Source organism: Rhinolophus hipposideros, assembly GCF_964194185.1.
Source record: "Rhinolophus hipposideros genome assembly, chromosome: 5".
Lineage (NCBI taxonomy): Eukaryota > Metazoa > Chordata > Mammalia > Chiroptera > Rhinolophidae > Rhinolophus > Rhinolophus hipposideros.
Genome location: NC_138051.1, coordinates 79,634,154 through 79,650,576, shown reverse-complemented (window position 1 = coordinate 79,650,576; position 16,423 = coordinate 79,634,154). Strand labels below are relative to the sequence as shown.

Below are 16,423 nucleotides of genomic sequence, written 5' to 3'. Positions count from 1 at the left end.
GATAAAGGAAAACTGTATTAAAATTGTACTACTCAAGGGCCGGCCCGGTGGCTCAGGCGGTTGGAGCTCCATGCACCTAGCTCCGAAGGCTCCCAGTTCGATTCCCACATGGGCCAGTGGGCTCTCAACCACAAGGTTGCCAGTTCAATTCCTTGAGTCCCGCAAGGCATGGTGGGCAGCGCCCCCGGCAACTAAGATTGAACAGGGCACCCTGAGCTCAGCTGCCGCTGAGCTCCCGGATGGCTCAGTTGGTTGGAGCGCGTCCTCTCAACCACAAGGTTGCTGGTTCGACTCCCACAAGGGATGGTGGGCTGCGCCCCCTGCAACTAGCAATGGCAACTGGACCTGGAGCTGAGCTGCGCGAGCTGTGCCCTCCATAACTAAGACTGAAAGGACAACAACTTGACTTGGGGGGAAAAGAAAATTGTAGTACTCAATATATACCGACAAAAATGCAAGTCACGTCTGACTTCTGCAATGACAAGAAGTGCTCAAAGTGGTTACCATCAGCGTCCAGACACTTCTGATCACGGGGAACTACTGCTTGAGCAACATTGACCAAAGTGTCCACTTGTGTACATTTTTTTGGCACCCCGTACTCTTCTTGATTCTATTTCTTCTAATTGTCTGTGCCGTAACATTTAACTCCTCAACATGTGCTGCTTACCGCTGCTAACTGTTCCAAGTGTATATGGCTCCTTCTCCTCACTAGTGATCACACACCATGTCTTCAGTCTTTCAGACCCTACCCAGCACCTGGCCCCCTGCTGAGAACACGGAAGATACCTCCTGGACAATAAACTGCGAGACCAGGGACTATTCTGTTTTATTTATCATCTAACACAATGTCTGACTTGTAGAAATGAATAGAACATATTTTGTTTAAAGAAAAATTACAAACTCAGTATTTCTGAGGGCTGATCGAGAATGAAAAGATGGGAAGTCCAAGACCTGAATCTCCAGCAACACTGGTAAGAAATAATCTAAACAAAGGGAGAAAAGTATTAGCGAAATTATAATCAGAATCTCTGAAAAACATATTCCTAAAAATTATGTAAAGCAGAGTACCAGACTCTCTCTAATTTATTACTGAAGAGTAAGAGGGCAGAGGGGAAGGGCCCAAATTTCCAAGATTTGGTGCTTCAAAGTACCCCAACTCCCCTGTACAGAATTTAAAGCTGACGTACAGCTGTTCTCTAGAGTGGGGGCCGGCCAGGCCGAGCAACCTGCGCCCATGACGTCTGCCCTGTCACAACAAAGAGGAACAAACTCATGGCTGTGCTTTCAACCTCCCCCACCTTTAATATCGAGGAACAGACAAATCCTCAGGTTGCGTGTGTGAAAAAGCCAGAGATGGATAAAAATAATTCAATGACAAATGCTGGAAAAACATACAAAGGGGCAGAAGCCAGACATTCGTGGGATTCCCTGACAGCTCGATCTACAAGGAAGGGCTGGACTGGAAAAAAACAGGGCCTCAGGTTCCTGCCAAGCCGTCTGAGGCCCTGTCCTTCCCAAATCATTCCAAGCAGCAGCCAAGACTTTACAGTAACCCTTCTAGGTCTCACAAAGAAAGATGCACAGGCAACCTCCGGAGTGCTCCTCACCTAGGAAGTGTTCCTTCCCGACGTGGTGCAATTCCATGCGAGGCTGGCAGTAATGAGGAGACGCATCTGCGTATCAATTCTCAGCTCCTAACAACTCCCCATGTGCTCCCATTATCCAGAAAATGGATAATTAAAAGGCAGCTTGCAAAATCCTACCCATCTCATTGGCTAAAGAAAAGCTTAAAAACCCAGGTATCAGCATCTAGAAACTGAACATGATCCCTTTAAGAAAAAGAGGTCACGAACACTGGGTACCTGCATCCTGGAGGCTCTATTGTGTAAGTTTAAATTGGCCTTGCTCGGAGGCACACCTCAGGCTTCTAAACATGTGACTGCATTTGGCCCTGACTACTTTCTCTTCTGGAGAATGGCCTGCAATTAATCTCACTTATTACCTCTGAAAAGTAACAACAGAGGAATGGCTGGCCAAGTCCAACTCTAGTGTCTAGGGAACTGCAAGCTACATGGCCAGGCCTCAGACTGTCTGGGCAAGTCGTGGGCTCTTTGCCTTCCTCTCCCACAACAAAGCTCGAACAGGGACTCCAGACAGACCAAAGGAACCGAGGGATTTGAGGAGCTGGGCTGAGCTCACACTGACCCAATGGGAGACGACAGCCCTGAGGCTACATTTGGGATGGTTTCAAAAGCGGGGGAAGAACAAGGTTGTCTGGTGAAAACTTGTGTGATCCATAAAATTGAGAACAATAGCAATACCGCAGGGAAATGAAAAATAACACTATTTGCAGAGTTCTCGTGAGTCACCAGTTTTCATTCCTGTGGCTACCAAGTCACTGAATCCTGATGAAAAGTACAACCAGCAATGGACTCTCTTTACATCTTGTTACCGTTCATAGGACAGCCCTTAGTTTAGTGAATTATCAGAGTTTATCAGCACCGGAATCCACTGTTGCTATTGCAGAAGAACAAGTAAGAGTACCTTTTATTTACTTAGCACCCACTTCTAGGGAGATCAAAGTGCTTTAAGGGCAATCTAAAAGCTCTCAAAACAAGCCAGTTTATATGTAAGTATGCTTACCTAATAAAAAGATTAAATGAATAGTTTAGGGTCACTTAGTGTCAAAATCAGTAATAAAAACTCACATCTCTAAGCTACTAATCCCCTATTCATTAAACTTAGTCACCCTCACTACTAAGGAACAAGAAGAGACTAAGTAAATATCCACAAAACATTGACTTACCAAGTTAAAATAGAAATTGGGGCACGGTGCTGTGCATAATGCCTGCTGCAGTGCTGGCGGGGCCCACTACACAGCCAGGTCTGGAAGGACCTCTGAGAAGTCTCTCAGGGCTGCTTTAGCGTAGGTACCTCTGGGAATTCCACACAGAACTGGAACTCCAAAACTGAGCCTCCAGGCTTTCCTGGAAACCAGAGGTTACCTGGGGGCAGAGGAAGATTTCCCAGGGCTATCCTGGACTGGACTGGACTGGGACCTAAAAATGGGCCCTGAAGCTTGAAGAGCAAGAGAAAAGAGGGTTGTTGTGGGTACAACTAAACTGAAAAGGAAGAGGTAGGGAACTTTGGGGGGACTGCTCTCTGGTGCCTATGGCTTTGAAGTCAATCGTATGATGTGCCATTCTACCACAGCTCACAAGCACAGTCTGGCTGGGAGAAGTCCACTTACAGTGCTGGACTCTGGTCTCTGACTCTGACCTTGACAGATCCCTTCATCTTTCTGTGCCTCCGCACTAACAGGTGCTACACCAAGACAAGACTCTATTTTCTAATTTTTTAAAAAATGTTTCTCATTCCATCTACAAGTATAACAAATGCTAAAACCCTGCTTCTCCAAAATGTGTAGTTATTTCACTTTGTTTAGAGTATGGAAAACGGCTGTAGCCTTGTCATATAGATAATATATCCAAGATTGCAGTGAAAATGTTTTCCATAGAAACAAGGCTCTGATTGTAAAATGAAAATGGAATATTTGGACATATTTTATATGGAAAATAAAGCTCTGTGGTATAAACAGAATTTCTTTTTTACGACTTATATTTTAGGAATGTGGTTACTATAGACTACAAATCACCCAATGACTTCTCCTGTGAAGAGAAGAGAACTCTGAGGGACAATGTCCTGTCTTGAAAAATCCAGCCTCTTAGTCTTCAACTCTTTGTAATTCTCAATTGAGATGATACTTTGCACCGTTGACCACGGTGATTGCTGGTGTGATAAACACTGTACCCGAGCGGGATATAATGTGTTGATGTTTATGTTGTTTCCTGGGCAGAGCCTTTGCTTCCCAAGTTACTGCCTTAAGAAATAATTCTCAGACCCAGAGATACTTGAACGTACTTCCTCTATGCTCACGTCTTCAGTCACCCCTCCCAACTCAGGGAAGTCAGCTGACTAAGAGAAGGCTCGCAAGGAGGAGGGACTTGGTGGGACACCGATGGCAGAGCTTCTTTCTTTGGAGGGAACAATATCTCAGCTGGTCAGAATACTTCACTTTAATAGTCACATTCCTCTCTAGCTCGTTGGACTCAGGAACAGATGCAATGAAACCCATATTTAATAGCTGCTAAAGCAAGATGTACTGGGAATCCCTTTCTTACGTGTTTTTATATAGGGGGATTTAAAATACGAGTCGAGACTAGAATTCAGTACAGTGGTTTCTTTTTTCATTCAGAGGTGGCTTACTTTATGGCCGGAATCTACTTGGCTTTTATCCTCTGCTACTTTTCTCAACTACATAAAGGAAATTTCCTTTCTACTTCCCAAACGAACATTGTACAGGGAGGCCGTTTGAGTTTAATTATATAATCTAAATGAAAATATATTAAAAAAATTATGTCCTTCAAAAGAAAAGAGTCCAAAGTTACTGAAACACAATATAGTAGAAAGTATAAAAAGAATCTGGAGATGAAGAAAAAATATCAAAAGTCAATATATAAAAATGTTAAGTATAGGCAGGGGTTAAACATAGTCTAAATTCTTGTTCTTTCACCCAGCAGTGAACTTATTGAACGGTATCAGATATTTCCTTTGCATTTGATTTGCCCACAGACTGTCTTACAAGTAAAACGAGGCCCTATAGTTAAGTGCTGTAGGGCTGGGACAAGTGGGCAAGGCCAGTGTCTGTGCAGGGAGCTCAAGGTGGGAACGGCTCTCTTAGGACCCAGGCCGTCCCTGTGTGACCCGAATGTTAGCTCCACAGCTCTTCACATACCTGCTTCCAGGAGGGGAGGAGTGGCTCTCAGGAGCTTGGGGATCTGACTGTATTGACCATGTTGGGCCACTAGGACTGATGACAGGCCGAAGGGTGGGGGGAGTTGAAGCACTGCTTCTGTTTATGATGCCACTTGCCAAATTCAGGTTTGTTACCTAGAAATGAAGTGAGGGAAATAACCTGATTTTACAGAGTTTTCGAACAGGTTCATTAAAAACATATGGGAAAAATCAAGCCAACTCCAGGAGACGCGGACTCATCTGAGTTGAAACAGTGACGGTCACAAAGGCACCCATTAGAGGCTGGCTTCTGTGCCCACCAAAGAGCAGGAGTGAGGGTGGCTAGTGTCAACATGCGTTAACAAGTATTTATTTTGCTCCTATGTGCAAAGCACTACACTGTCCTAGGTGCTGTAAAACATAAAGATGAATAACAAAACAGTAAGAATTTACTATTTACTCTGAACCAGGCAAGGTTCTAAGAAACTAGGCAAACTGCTCAGTCTTTCTGGCCCTTGTTTCCTTATCTGAAAGTTCTAAATGTTCAATAAGTTATAGTTATAAATAGTAATAATTATAATACAAAAGGAATTCATTGATTTAGAAAGAAAAAAATGTACGTCAGTAGAAAAATGGGCACAGACTTCAATAAACAATTTACAAAGGAGTATTATTAGCCAATTAAACATTTCAAATGAGTCAATTCCACTGGCAATCAAAAAAATGTAAATTACAACATACAACTGTTGTGTGTTACACTGGTATACCATAATCACAATGCGGGGCCTAACAACGGCAAGGGGTGATAGGTGCTTATACTGTTTATATGATTACAAACTGGTAGAATCTTTCTAGAAAGAAATGTGGCAATATATTATTAAAGGTATTATTAAAATATTTGTATATTTTGGTGCTATAATCTAACTTCTAGGAAATATGCTTAAAATCAATTGCACATGATTAATGAAGGTGACTATTATACTAGCAGTTACTATTTAGTAGAATTTGCAATGTGCCAAGCTCTGTGTAAATGAGTACATTATATGCATCTCATATAAACTGTCATAATTCTGACAGCAAGTACTATTATAACCTCCATGTTACACAGAAGGAAACTGAGGCCTAGGAACGAGCTAGAAATGGCAGAACTAGGACCTGAACCAGGATCTTTGGTTCTCCAATGCCCGTGTTCTTAGTCATTACACCATACTGTAAACAGATTTTGAAAACAAGCATTGATTTTAATACTGGAAAAGAGAAGATCTAAATGGCTAACAATATTGTTAAATAAATTTTTCTCTTCCATATAAGGAAATATTATGTATCCATTAGAATTTTTTTTTGAAAAATACTTCATGATATAGGAACATGCTGATATTGCAAGTTAAAACAAAAAAATCACATTATGAAACTACGTATATAGAAAGCAAATCCAAATTTCCTTAAATGCATGCACACACAGATACACACTCATAAAAAACTAGAAATAAAAATCCAAAACATAAAATGCATCCATTTCTGAGTGATTTATTTTCTTCCTTACACTTACCTATATATTTTCCAAATTTCCTATACTGGGCATGCTACTACTTATAAAATCTTAAAGAAAAATTTGAAGTTACCGTGTTTCCCCAAAAATAAGACCTAGCCAGACAATCAGCTCTAATGCGTCTTTTGGAGCAAGAATTAATATAAGACCTGGTATATATATTATATTTATATTATATTACATTATGTTATATTATATATTATACCTGGTCTTATAGTAAAATAAGACCGGGTCTCATGCTAATTTTTGCTCCAGAAGACATATTAGAGCTGAATTGTCTGGCTAGGTCTTATTTTTGGGTAAATATGGTATAAGAAATATAGATTAAAAAAAAGAAAAAAAAAAGAAATACAGATGAGAGAAGATAAGCTTAAAACCTGGGTAGCGAGAGTGGAATCAGAAAACAGGATAGTTTGAGAAGCATTTCTAAATGAGATGCCCAGGGGATGCTGAAAAGAGGGTGGACACAAAGTTGAATAGAGGATGTAGAATATGAGACACTGGAGAACAGTGACGTGAGACGATGTAAATTCCAAGAAAGGGGTTCTTCTATAAAATGTCCCAAGAACCTAATAATTTTGACATTTAAAAATAGAAGAATTCTGGATTTTTAAAAAATCTGAAAATTCTGAAAGAAAAAAAGTCATTTTTAACAACAGTATAGTGCTGCATTCCTAGTTACAGAATTCAGTAAGTGAAAATATCCTAGGACGTCATACCAAAGGACCCAAATATTTTGGTTGGGAAGAAAGCCATTTTTCGTAGGTTAAGAGCGATTTCTGGTCTGTAGAGGCTGAGGTACAGGCTACTTGGGCTGCACCATCCAGTGTGGACCCATCTCCAGAAGAAGCCTCAGGAGCCAAGCTTGGCTTATCATTTCTGACCACCTTCTGTTACCCAGGGGAGAAGACAGACCCAGGCTGCCTGAAGGATTGGGAAAATAGCGTGGCAGAACACGGCAGAATTCTCTGGCCCCCGTGCATTCGGACAGCCTGGCCTCCTTCCTGCACCCGAGACAACACAGGTTCTCAGACAATCAAACAGACTCCTTACAGGACCGAGCTCACTCCTGCAATGAGCCCTCTTCCTTCCTTCCCTGATCCCTGGCCTTAGACATCAGGCCTTTCAATTAGACATGGGCTTGCAGGTTGTAAAACTACAAAGTGACAAAGGTCTTTATGATAGATAACAGCTTCTCCAACGACTACCTCAATCAGTTGTACCAAAAACCTAATGACAGAGGCTTATTAATAATTTAAGTGAAACAGCAATACAATAAACAAAAGGTACACACTTTACCATGTTTAGTAGAAACTGTATAGTGTGGAGATTAGTGACTACAAAGAAGACATACCAGATTTGGTGTCTCTCCTCTCTATTGGCAAAGCAGCCCCTCATTTAAACATCATCATTTTCATCATAATAGCGAACAATTACTGAATACTCACCCTCTGCCACGTCCTTGCATCTCCTTGACGTGGGTCATGGCCTTTAACCTTGAGCAAGCCCTTTGAAGGACCTAGGTTCTATTGTTACGTCACTTGACAAAAGAGGAAAAACTAAAAGAAGAGCGGGCAAACAATCAGACGATGTCACATACCTACTCAGTGGAGGGCTAAGATTAGTAGAGAAGGTCCTCTTCCAAGTGTGCGTGGTACACTTTTCCCAAATAATATAGCTTAGCATTCGAGTCCTTACCACAGTAGTGCCAGGCACTTCTACGTAGGTGAGGTTTTCTATCTCACTCCTTACCCACTACGCACAGTGGCAGATACTGTTATACTCCCTTTCCAAGATGGAGAAACTAAGGCTCAGAGAGAGTCTACGATTGGTAATCTGCTCAAGGTGGCAGAACTGGTATTCTTGTTTTAAAATCCATTTTCTAGCTTTGAGACGAGTAGGGAAATAGTCCTAGTTAAACTTAATTATCAGATTTTTTTGAAATGTCATCAGCTACAGAACTCAAATCATGAAAAAAGTGAAAGGGATCAATTATACCAAACTAGACCAGCTTTTTCCCCCCTTCTTTCCTGCAAATTTTACTTCCCACTTGTTACCCTTAACCAGAGGACGTTAAAGAAGTAAAACGAAGAGAAAAACATTTTCAACAAGTTTTGCTTCCTAGCAAGCATAGGAAAGGTGGCATGAACATGAAGCTAATTTTCGGACTCTTGGCGGGGTTTTCCTGTAACACCCATTAGTTCATGGATAAATCAAGAATTGGTAGCCACTGGGATTTCCTTCTACACAAAAGCAAAAAGCATCGTTGTTAATTTATTTTGAGAACTAGCAAAAGTGACCATTACTTAAATGAGAGATTAGATAAGAAATAAGAAAACTTGCAAAGCTTCTCCTCTTTCTTTCCAAAGGATTCCTGCTAAAAACAAACCAAAAACCTGACTCTATTAAAGAATAACCTGCCCCTCTAAATATTCTATTCTTCTGCAGTTTTGTCCAGGACGCTCAGCACCTATGTCACAATTACCCCCACCCCATCCAGCTCTGTCTTCCTAGGACATACATTACTAATAAATCATCAAACAATTTGGGGATCACTTAGATATGGCTTCAGAATCTGTGTACAGTCCTTCATACCAGCCATCACCAATCGATGAGAACTGACAGGGTGATGAATGTATATCCAATGTATTGTAATAATGGAAATGTTCTTTAATCTGCACTGTCCAAAGCAGTAGCCATTTGCCACATGTGACTATTAGGTATTTGAAATGTGGCTGGTGTCACTGAAGAACTGTATTTTAAACTTTATGTAACTTAAATTTAAAAAGTCACATGCAACTAGTGGCTACCTTCTCAGACAACACAACTCTAGAGCCTCAACCAGACCTGGCTAAGTCTTACGTGTACAGATTTATGTCCTGCCAAAGTTTGGTCCAAGCAAATTATCTCTAGACTGAAAGAATTAAGAAAGCCTTTGGTCCTTCCGTTCAGCTTCCCAGGATGGGTAGAATGAGTCACTAACTAAACTGGACCCATGCATCAATTTTGGCCCTGGAAGCACCTTCTCTTGACTGGGAAAGACCAAAGGGCAGGGCAAATCTCCCAGCATTGACCAGACCTTAATAAACTCTGAAAACCAATCAGGGTTCACACTTGGAGGTCTCTTCCTTAATAGGACAGAAGGATGATGGCTATGGCTATGACTATGTGACATCTGCTTCTGTGCCCATCTATATTTCTCCAAGTAACATAATAAAACCAGCTTTGATTGGATAAAAAGAAAGTGGAAATGGCATATATATATACCTGACTTGCAGTGATGACTGCTGTTTCATTGCTAAAGAATTTTAAACAAAGACAGGCTTACAGCCCATAAAGACATAGCACCAGTCACAAAATAGATGGCTCATCATTTTTGTTAGGCGTATAGGCTATTAAAGTGAATGTTATAGCCACTGGGCTAGTTGTAGCTTCTCTGGGCTAATAACCACAGTCTACGCTACTAAATGTAGGCTGGCCACCTCATAAATCCATGCCTTTGGTCACAAAGGGCTCTGGATGACAGACGGAACAGTTTAACTACAACCCATTGTTAATTACTAAAACTACGACTCAAAGAACATCTCTTACTGACAATGGGTACCAACAGCTTTATGTGGCAGAGACAGCACACACGTATAAGAACCCTGCAAGTCTGTGTTTGGATCTTTAAAATGCTCTGCCATAATCGATTCTTATGCAATATGAAATCTTTCAGGGTCACTACAACAGTAATAATCACAACCAAGTCATATTAGCACCAATGATAGCTAAACTGAATACACACTTAGTTTTTGCCAGGCTTTGTTCTGAGCTACATGTGCTGCTTCAATCTTTAAGACAACTGTGTTAGACAGGTACAATTATTGCCCTCATTTATAGATGGGGAAATTGAGGTTGAAAGGTAAAATAACTTGCAGAACCAGTTAATGTTACATGTCAGCCCCTAGTTTCAATTCCTGGTCTTCCTGATGCAACATCTCCCGTATCTTGCAGTTTTAACCACTGTGTTACTCCCACTGGAACTTACAATTCCACCTGTGGACCAGCAGCATCTGTACTTCCTGGGAGCTTGCTAAAAATGCAGACTCTTGGTCCACCCTCAGCCCCAGTGAACCAAAATCTGCACTTGACAAGATCCAGGGTAAGTCACGTACATCTTAACATTGGAGAAGCATTTGTTCTAGGGGATGGCAGAAAGGAAAGAACAGGAAAGAGGACCCATTCAGTGGTTCTCCTTCAGAGAGCTCAAGGGGCCTTCCAAAAATTGGCAGAAATGCCCTGCTGGGGTGAGAAGCAAGATAGAAAACAACCAAGGGGAAGGAACAGGGAAAATAATTCTACAAGGAACTTGAAGGTTTCACTATTTCTCAATGTTGTCTGGATGCTCAAACATTAACGTGAGTAATCACTTAATATGCCAAAGATGCAAAAGTGGATAAAACCGTTTAAAACAAGCTTCAAAAGATTCCAAATCTACTTCCAAGTCTCATGCTGCCATGAGAAACAGTGGTAATTAAAAATAAACCAAGAAATTTAAGCCTAACAAACAATCAGTTTGTTAAATATTCTTCCACTCGTGCCTTTCTCTCGCTGGTTAGGTAAGTGACTGATTGCCTGTGGGAAAACCCAGTCACAGGGTCCCACCAGACCTACGCCTTAGGCAGATGTTTCACCCCCTTAGGTCCTCTTGCTCCTCCTCCTCTTCCTGTGCTCCCACTCTCCTGGAGCGGCTCATCCACAGGTTCCACTCCCGTCCCTTCCTCATGGCCACTGCCATGGTGACCTCAGTGCATTTTTTTCTTTCAGTACCAAAACACTGTTTATTTTAGAGCCAGCCTTCCGAATAAGGCAGGTGAGCAAATATCTGAATGTGTGGGGTAGGGACACATCGCACACATTCCATCTAAACAGGTGTTTAAATTACAGCGGGAATAAATACAGGTGATGGATTGAAAAGGGGGTAGGAGGAACAGAGAGGGAGCCAATATCCGGCGGCTGGCCTGCCCAAGTGTTATTGCTTGTTCCCGCTGTTGGCTGAAGCAGCACTGCTGCCAGTGCTGTAATTAAAATATGATGGGACTGCCCCGGTGCCTTCCCAGAAAATGCCCACCACCCATCACCCACCCAGGTGCATAACTTTTTGGTGTCCAAAGGGGACCCGGGGCCAGGCCTAACTAGATCACTGCTACTCTAGTTGGCACGGTCTAGAAATGCTGCAGTCCTGATGCTCGAAAAGGCCCAAATCTCAAAACGAATTCAGTTAAGTATTTTCTGTACTGCCGATCATAGGCAAGGCCTTGGGTGAAGTCCGGAGAGTACATACAGATTAAATTGTGGCCCTTGTCCTCAAGCCATGGAGGAACTGGTGCTCTTAAGTGAGACAAGACACCCAGACAAGCAGGAAAATTTAAGGCCTCCAGAAGGTGTTAATTAAGTGCCATAATAAAAGTGCTGAGGAAGTTCAAAGGCATCTGAGCTGGGCCTGAAAGGAGAGGTAAGGGTGTGTGCAGGGTGGTGGTTGTTCCTAGCTGCAATGGAAAAGTGTAAGTAATGCACAGACAGACAAGGGAGACTGTCTGAGAAACAGAAAGCAGTCTCATTGGGCTAAAGCTTAGAGCAACAGAAGATAGAAATAGACAGACACACAGCTTGGGGAGGCCTTTGAACACCAGAGTAAAGATTCTGTTCTCGATCTACTAGACAACAGGAGGCTTGCTCACGAGTTCTGACAGAGTGTTGTTGTGTGAGAACTGTGGTGCAGGTTAGGTAAACCTAGGGCTGTTTTGTGGAATGGGCTAATAAGGGAAGTTCAGATCCGCTGAGAATCACAGCAGTCTGGCGAGAGGTGATAAGGCCGAGCCGTAGGACACACCACTGCTGGTGTCCCCTCATTTTCCTCCTAGGCTAAGGAAGAGGGCTGGGCCTTGGGACAAGAGAAGTGCATCTGCAATCTGACGATAGAAGCTCCTGAGTTCATGTTTTCTCTTGGGGTCAGCCCTCGTTTGGGTTACATTTTCCCATGCAGCTGCTAAGGCAAGAGGATGCTGACTACCATTTAAGAAGGGAAGGTCCAAGAGTGGGCATCCACGGCCAGCTTTGTCCTAGGGCCCTCGGAGAAAATGCACCTTTTCTTCCATTTATCTTTCCATGCCTCTCTTGAACAGTAAAATGGCCTGAGGATCATGATTAGGGGCTGGGTCTGCATGGAAGGTGCCCAGGAAGAGAATTAGATGGCAAAAGCAGACAATGGATCATACACAGTCCGGCCCAAGTCACCAAAGCTCAAGAGCCAAAAATCTTACAGTAATTCACGGGAGGCTTCCACCTGGAGGATCCCCTCCGGGCATTTTCTCCTGAACTTTGAGGTAGTAACGACTATGGAATCCTGGATTCCAGGCACTAGGCTCTCTGTGTTTAACGACCGTGTGCGCAGCAACTTCCAGCTCCACCGTGGAATGACAAAGCCAAACATATTGGCATTTAAAGAGGGTGAGATTTTAGTAGATATTTGAAAAAACAACACAGGTTAATGAAGAAAATAAGATGCTGGTATCCGACGCGAGCCCTCGAGTCCTGCACCAGCTCAGCCATCAGTCAGCACCTGCCTCTGGGTACACACGTGCTCTCCGCCCCGTAGGGACAAGACACTCTCCAATCAGGGCAGACCACAGAATTCTACGTTTCTATAAACGTGGTTTATTTACAAATGTAGCGGCAAAAACTCTCCTCTGATTGGGGTTTGCAGATTTTCCCATGACTTTACCTTTCTTAACACAGTACCAATCATTGCTGCTTGGGAAAAACACAACCACCAACCGTATCTACAGCTATGCCAGGAGAGGCAAGGATTATCTCCAATCTGGAAACTGAGAAACCTGAAGCTTATTTGGTGTTTTAATCATTGGCTCTAGGAAAGTCCCTCACACTACTTCAGAAGAGCAGGATCCGGAAATCTTGTTACCACCTTGCTTGCCCTTTACCTCCCAACGTCAAATGCATTTTTCATCAAAGGTCTCTGTGAGCTGTAGGGGATCCTTCCCATTAAACTGCTTCAAGAGCACAGTAGTAGAGGTGAAGGAGCTTCATGCCATATTTTGTACTATATTATAACTGCATGTTTACTTGTCTATCTCACCCCATAAATTACATGCACCTTTAAGACAGGCACTGACTACACCTTAGTCACCGCTGTGTCCTCAGAGGCACAAAGGCAAAAAAGAAAAGGAAGTGGGTCTCATCTAAAACACACACACACACACACACACACACACACACACACGCACGCACATGCACACGCACACGCACATACACTCCCCCTGCCTCCAGCTAGCGGGTCGTTTTACCAGTGAGTAGAAAAGTGATTAATGTCACTCACTAGAAACACTAGCAAGGAGATGAAAGGTTCCAAATTACCCCTTTTTGCCTATACCACAAGTGGGGGAAGGACTACTTTGGAATTAGGGGAAGTAAGATAATCAGTGACTAGAGTGAGAAAGAAGTGTTGTTCTTGCTAGCACTCTGTATAATTTTAGAGATAATTTCTGCCTGGTCCTGAAGCCTTGGGCAAGGTTCTCAAACGGATGAAATAATAACTGACACACAGATTTTGTTCCTTGTCTATACAATGTGTATACTGTATTTGTTTCTTCTTGGCACTGAAACCGAAAAGGACTAGCACTCCATTTAAGATTCACTTAGTGAAACTCAGGTCCGCTGCAGCTGTGTGCAAATCTAGGTATCTAATTTATCAAATGGAGATAGAAATTCAACGTTAAAAATTTAATTACTAATATCTCAACATATGAGCAAATCTGTGGCATAGCATTCCCAATGCAGCTTACCATCTTTTCTTCAAAAGTAGTTTCAGGTGTACAGACCAAGACAATGATGAGACATTTACACACCACACAAAGTGATAACCTCCAGGTCTACAACCACTCTGACATCTTCTATAGCTGTTACAGTACCACTGACTATACTCCCTATGCTGTACTTTACATCCCCTGACTATATGTATATGTATTTGTATATGTGTTTTTTTAGTTACAGTTGACATTGAATATTATTTTATATTAGTTTCAGGTGTACAGTATAGTGGTTAGGTATTTATATAATTTATGAAGTGATCCCCCCATAAGTCCAGTACCCATCTGACATAGTTTTTACCTTATTGACTATAGTCTTCATACTGTATTTCACCTCCCCGTGACTATTTTGTGACTACCCATTTATACTGCCTAATCTCTTCATCTTTCTCACCTGTCCTCCCAACCCTGCTCCCATATGGCAACCAACATGTTGTTCTCTGCATCTATGAGTCTATTTCTGTTTCGTTTGTTTGTTTATTCTGTTCTTTACATTCCACATATAAGTGATTCTTATATACCATCTTAGCATAATTTCCTCATTCTAGCATGGTCCATAAAAATCTTAGATAATGCTTGTCTGGTGAAGTCTAGAGATGGAGTTTCAAAAGATTACTTCATTAATTCACCAAATATTAATCAGATACCTACTCTGTGCTCGGCATTCCTCTGAGCATTGAAGATAGAACAATGGAAGAAAAAAAAGCCTTCATAGAGATTACAGCCTCGTGCGGAGGTTATCACTAAACATATATAATGTGTGAAGCAAGGACGATCACATCATGTTTGGCTACATTATTGATAGTGATGGCGACATGCTAACTAAAGGTTCTCAGAGGTTCTTCACTTGGAGACCAGGGGTCCACTGGGCATCAACAGGGAGCCTGGCTGGAACAGTGTCTACAAACCATTTGAAATTAATGCCAATTTCTAAGTTTGAGTATACATTTTTTTTCATTAGAAAGAATACAGCTTTCATTCAAGTCTTAAAGGGATCTCTGACTCCAGAAAGGTTAAGAATCATTCAGACCATCATGAAGATAAATTTGTCTAAATCTGCACTCATACTATCCTGAGAACTATATCAATATCATCTTGAGAATAATGTTCTCGGTGTCATTCATATATAAAAGCTATTCACAATATGACGGTAGCAACTGAGCCTGCCATGGAAACTTTCAGTCTTCTGACCATGGGACTCTGAATGATTCTGAATGGGAAAATGTTGTGGCTAGTTCTTCCAGACTTGTTTTAGTGTATGTTGCTACAATAACAGGTAATCCTTGAATAGGAAACACAGGTGGGCCAAGATCTGTTTCCTTCAAAATAAAAGAAAAATAAAACCAAAAGTGCCAGATCTGTACCTACTGCAAGATTTTCACCACTAGAAAAATATGAGAGAATATATCCAATCAGGAATATGAAAAGAATCATCCTTAAACAGCTACAGTTTAAACACTCCTTCAAGGGCAACAGCTACATTTTAAACACTCCTCCAAGGGCACTTCATAACATTTACTAAATCATTAGCTACAACAACCAATGTTTTAAGCCACAACAACCAAGAGGCTTTAAGGTAGTTTCAACTCCTGTATCAATTCCTGAATGCTAATAAAATGAACCTCCAGAAGTTTACACTCCACTCACCAGGAGATAAGAGTTCTAATGAAATGTTAATCAATTTTTTTAAAGGTTAGGAAAAGCAGGAAATCCCTGCAGTGCCTGACACATTAGTAGTAAGTTCTCAGGTCATTCCTTCCCTCTGTTGAACTTTGTCATTTCCATAACATCCCTATACATATCGACATTTAGTGTTCCAAAATCCAGAAAAGAGTTCCAGATCAAGATTTGCCTGACATTCCTGGGAAACCTTACAAAACAGCCAAATCCCTTCGTGGTGTTTCCAATTTACACATTTAGTTTCTGTGAGTCGATGGGGGCTGCCACCACCATAATAAATAGAGCCATTCTTATTGCATGTGCAGGAATTAACAAGGCGGAACTCTGCCTGCTCAAAGGATCAGCTGACGTCACCATAAAATCATCTGATAAGGAGTTCACTCAGCAAATAACTGATCATCTGAACAGAGAGAGCCACATGTTTCTCAACTTGCTTCAGGGAGTGGAGAAGCATTCCTACTCATGAAAACACAGAGGAAGGTCAATTCCTCCTTCTCTCTGCAGGCTCAAGCACTGGCTTGGCTACAACGCT

At 41.9% G+C, this 16,423-nt stretch overlaps 1 protein-coding gene across 19 annotated transcripts in view; it reads right to left on the bottom strand.

The window, feature by feature from the left end:
• Positions 1-16,423, bottom strand: part of TTLL5 (tubulin tyrosine ligase like 5) — a 241,135-nt gene that overhangs the window by 105,178 nt on the left and 119,534 nt on the right. For 17 of the 19 annotated variants that reach the window (XM_081048131.1, XM_081048142.1, XM_081048135.1 and 14 more), the window contains one exon: positions 4,796-4,950. The exons of 1 other annotated variant lie outside the window; for it this stretch is intronic. In XM_081048131.1, the coding sequence (XP_080904257.1) occupies positions 4,796-4,950 (155 nt within the window). Of the gene's footprint in view, positions 1-803; positions 984-4,795; positions 4,951-16,423 lie in introns of those variants that run through there. One more of the 19 variants, XM_081048139.1, reaches the window with a different exon arrangement.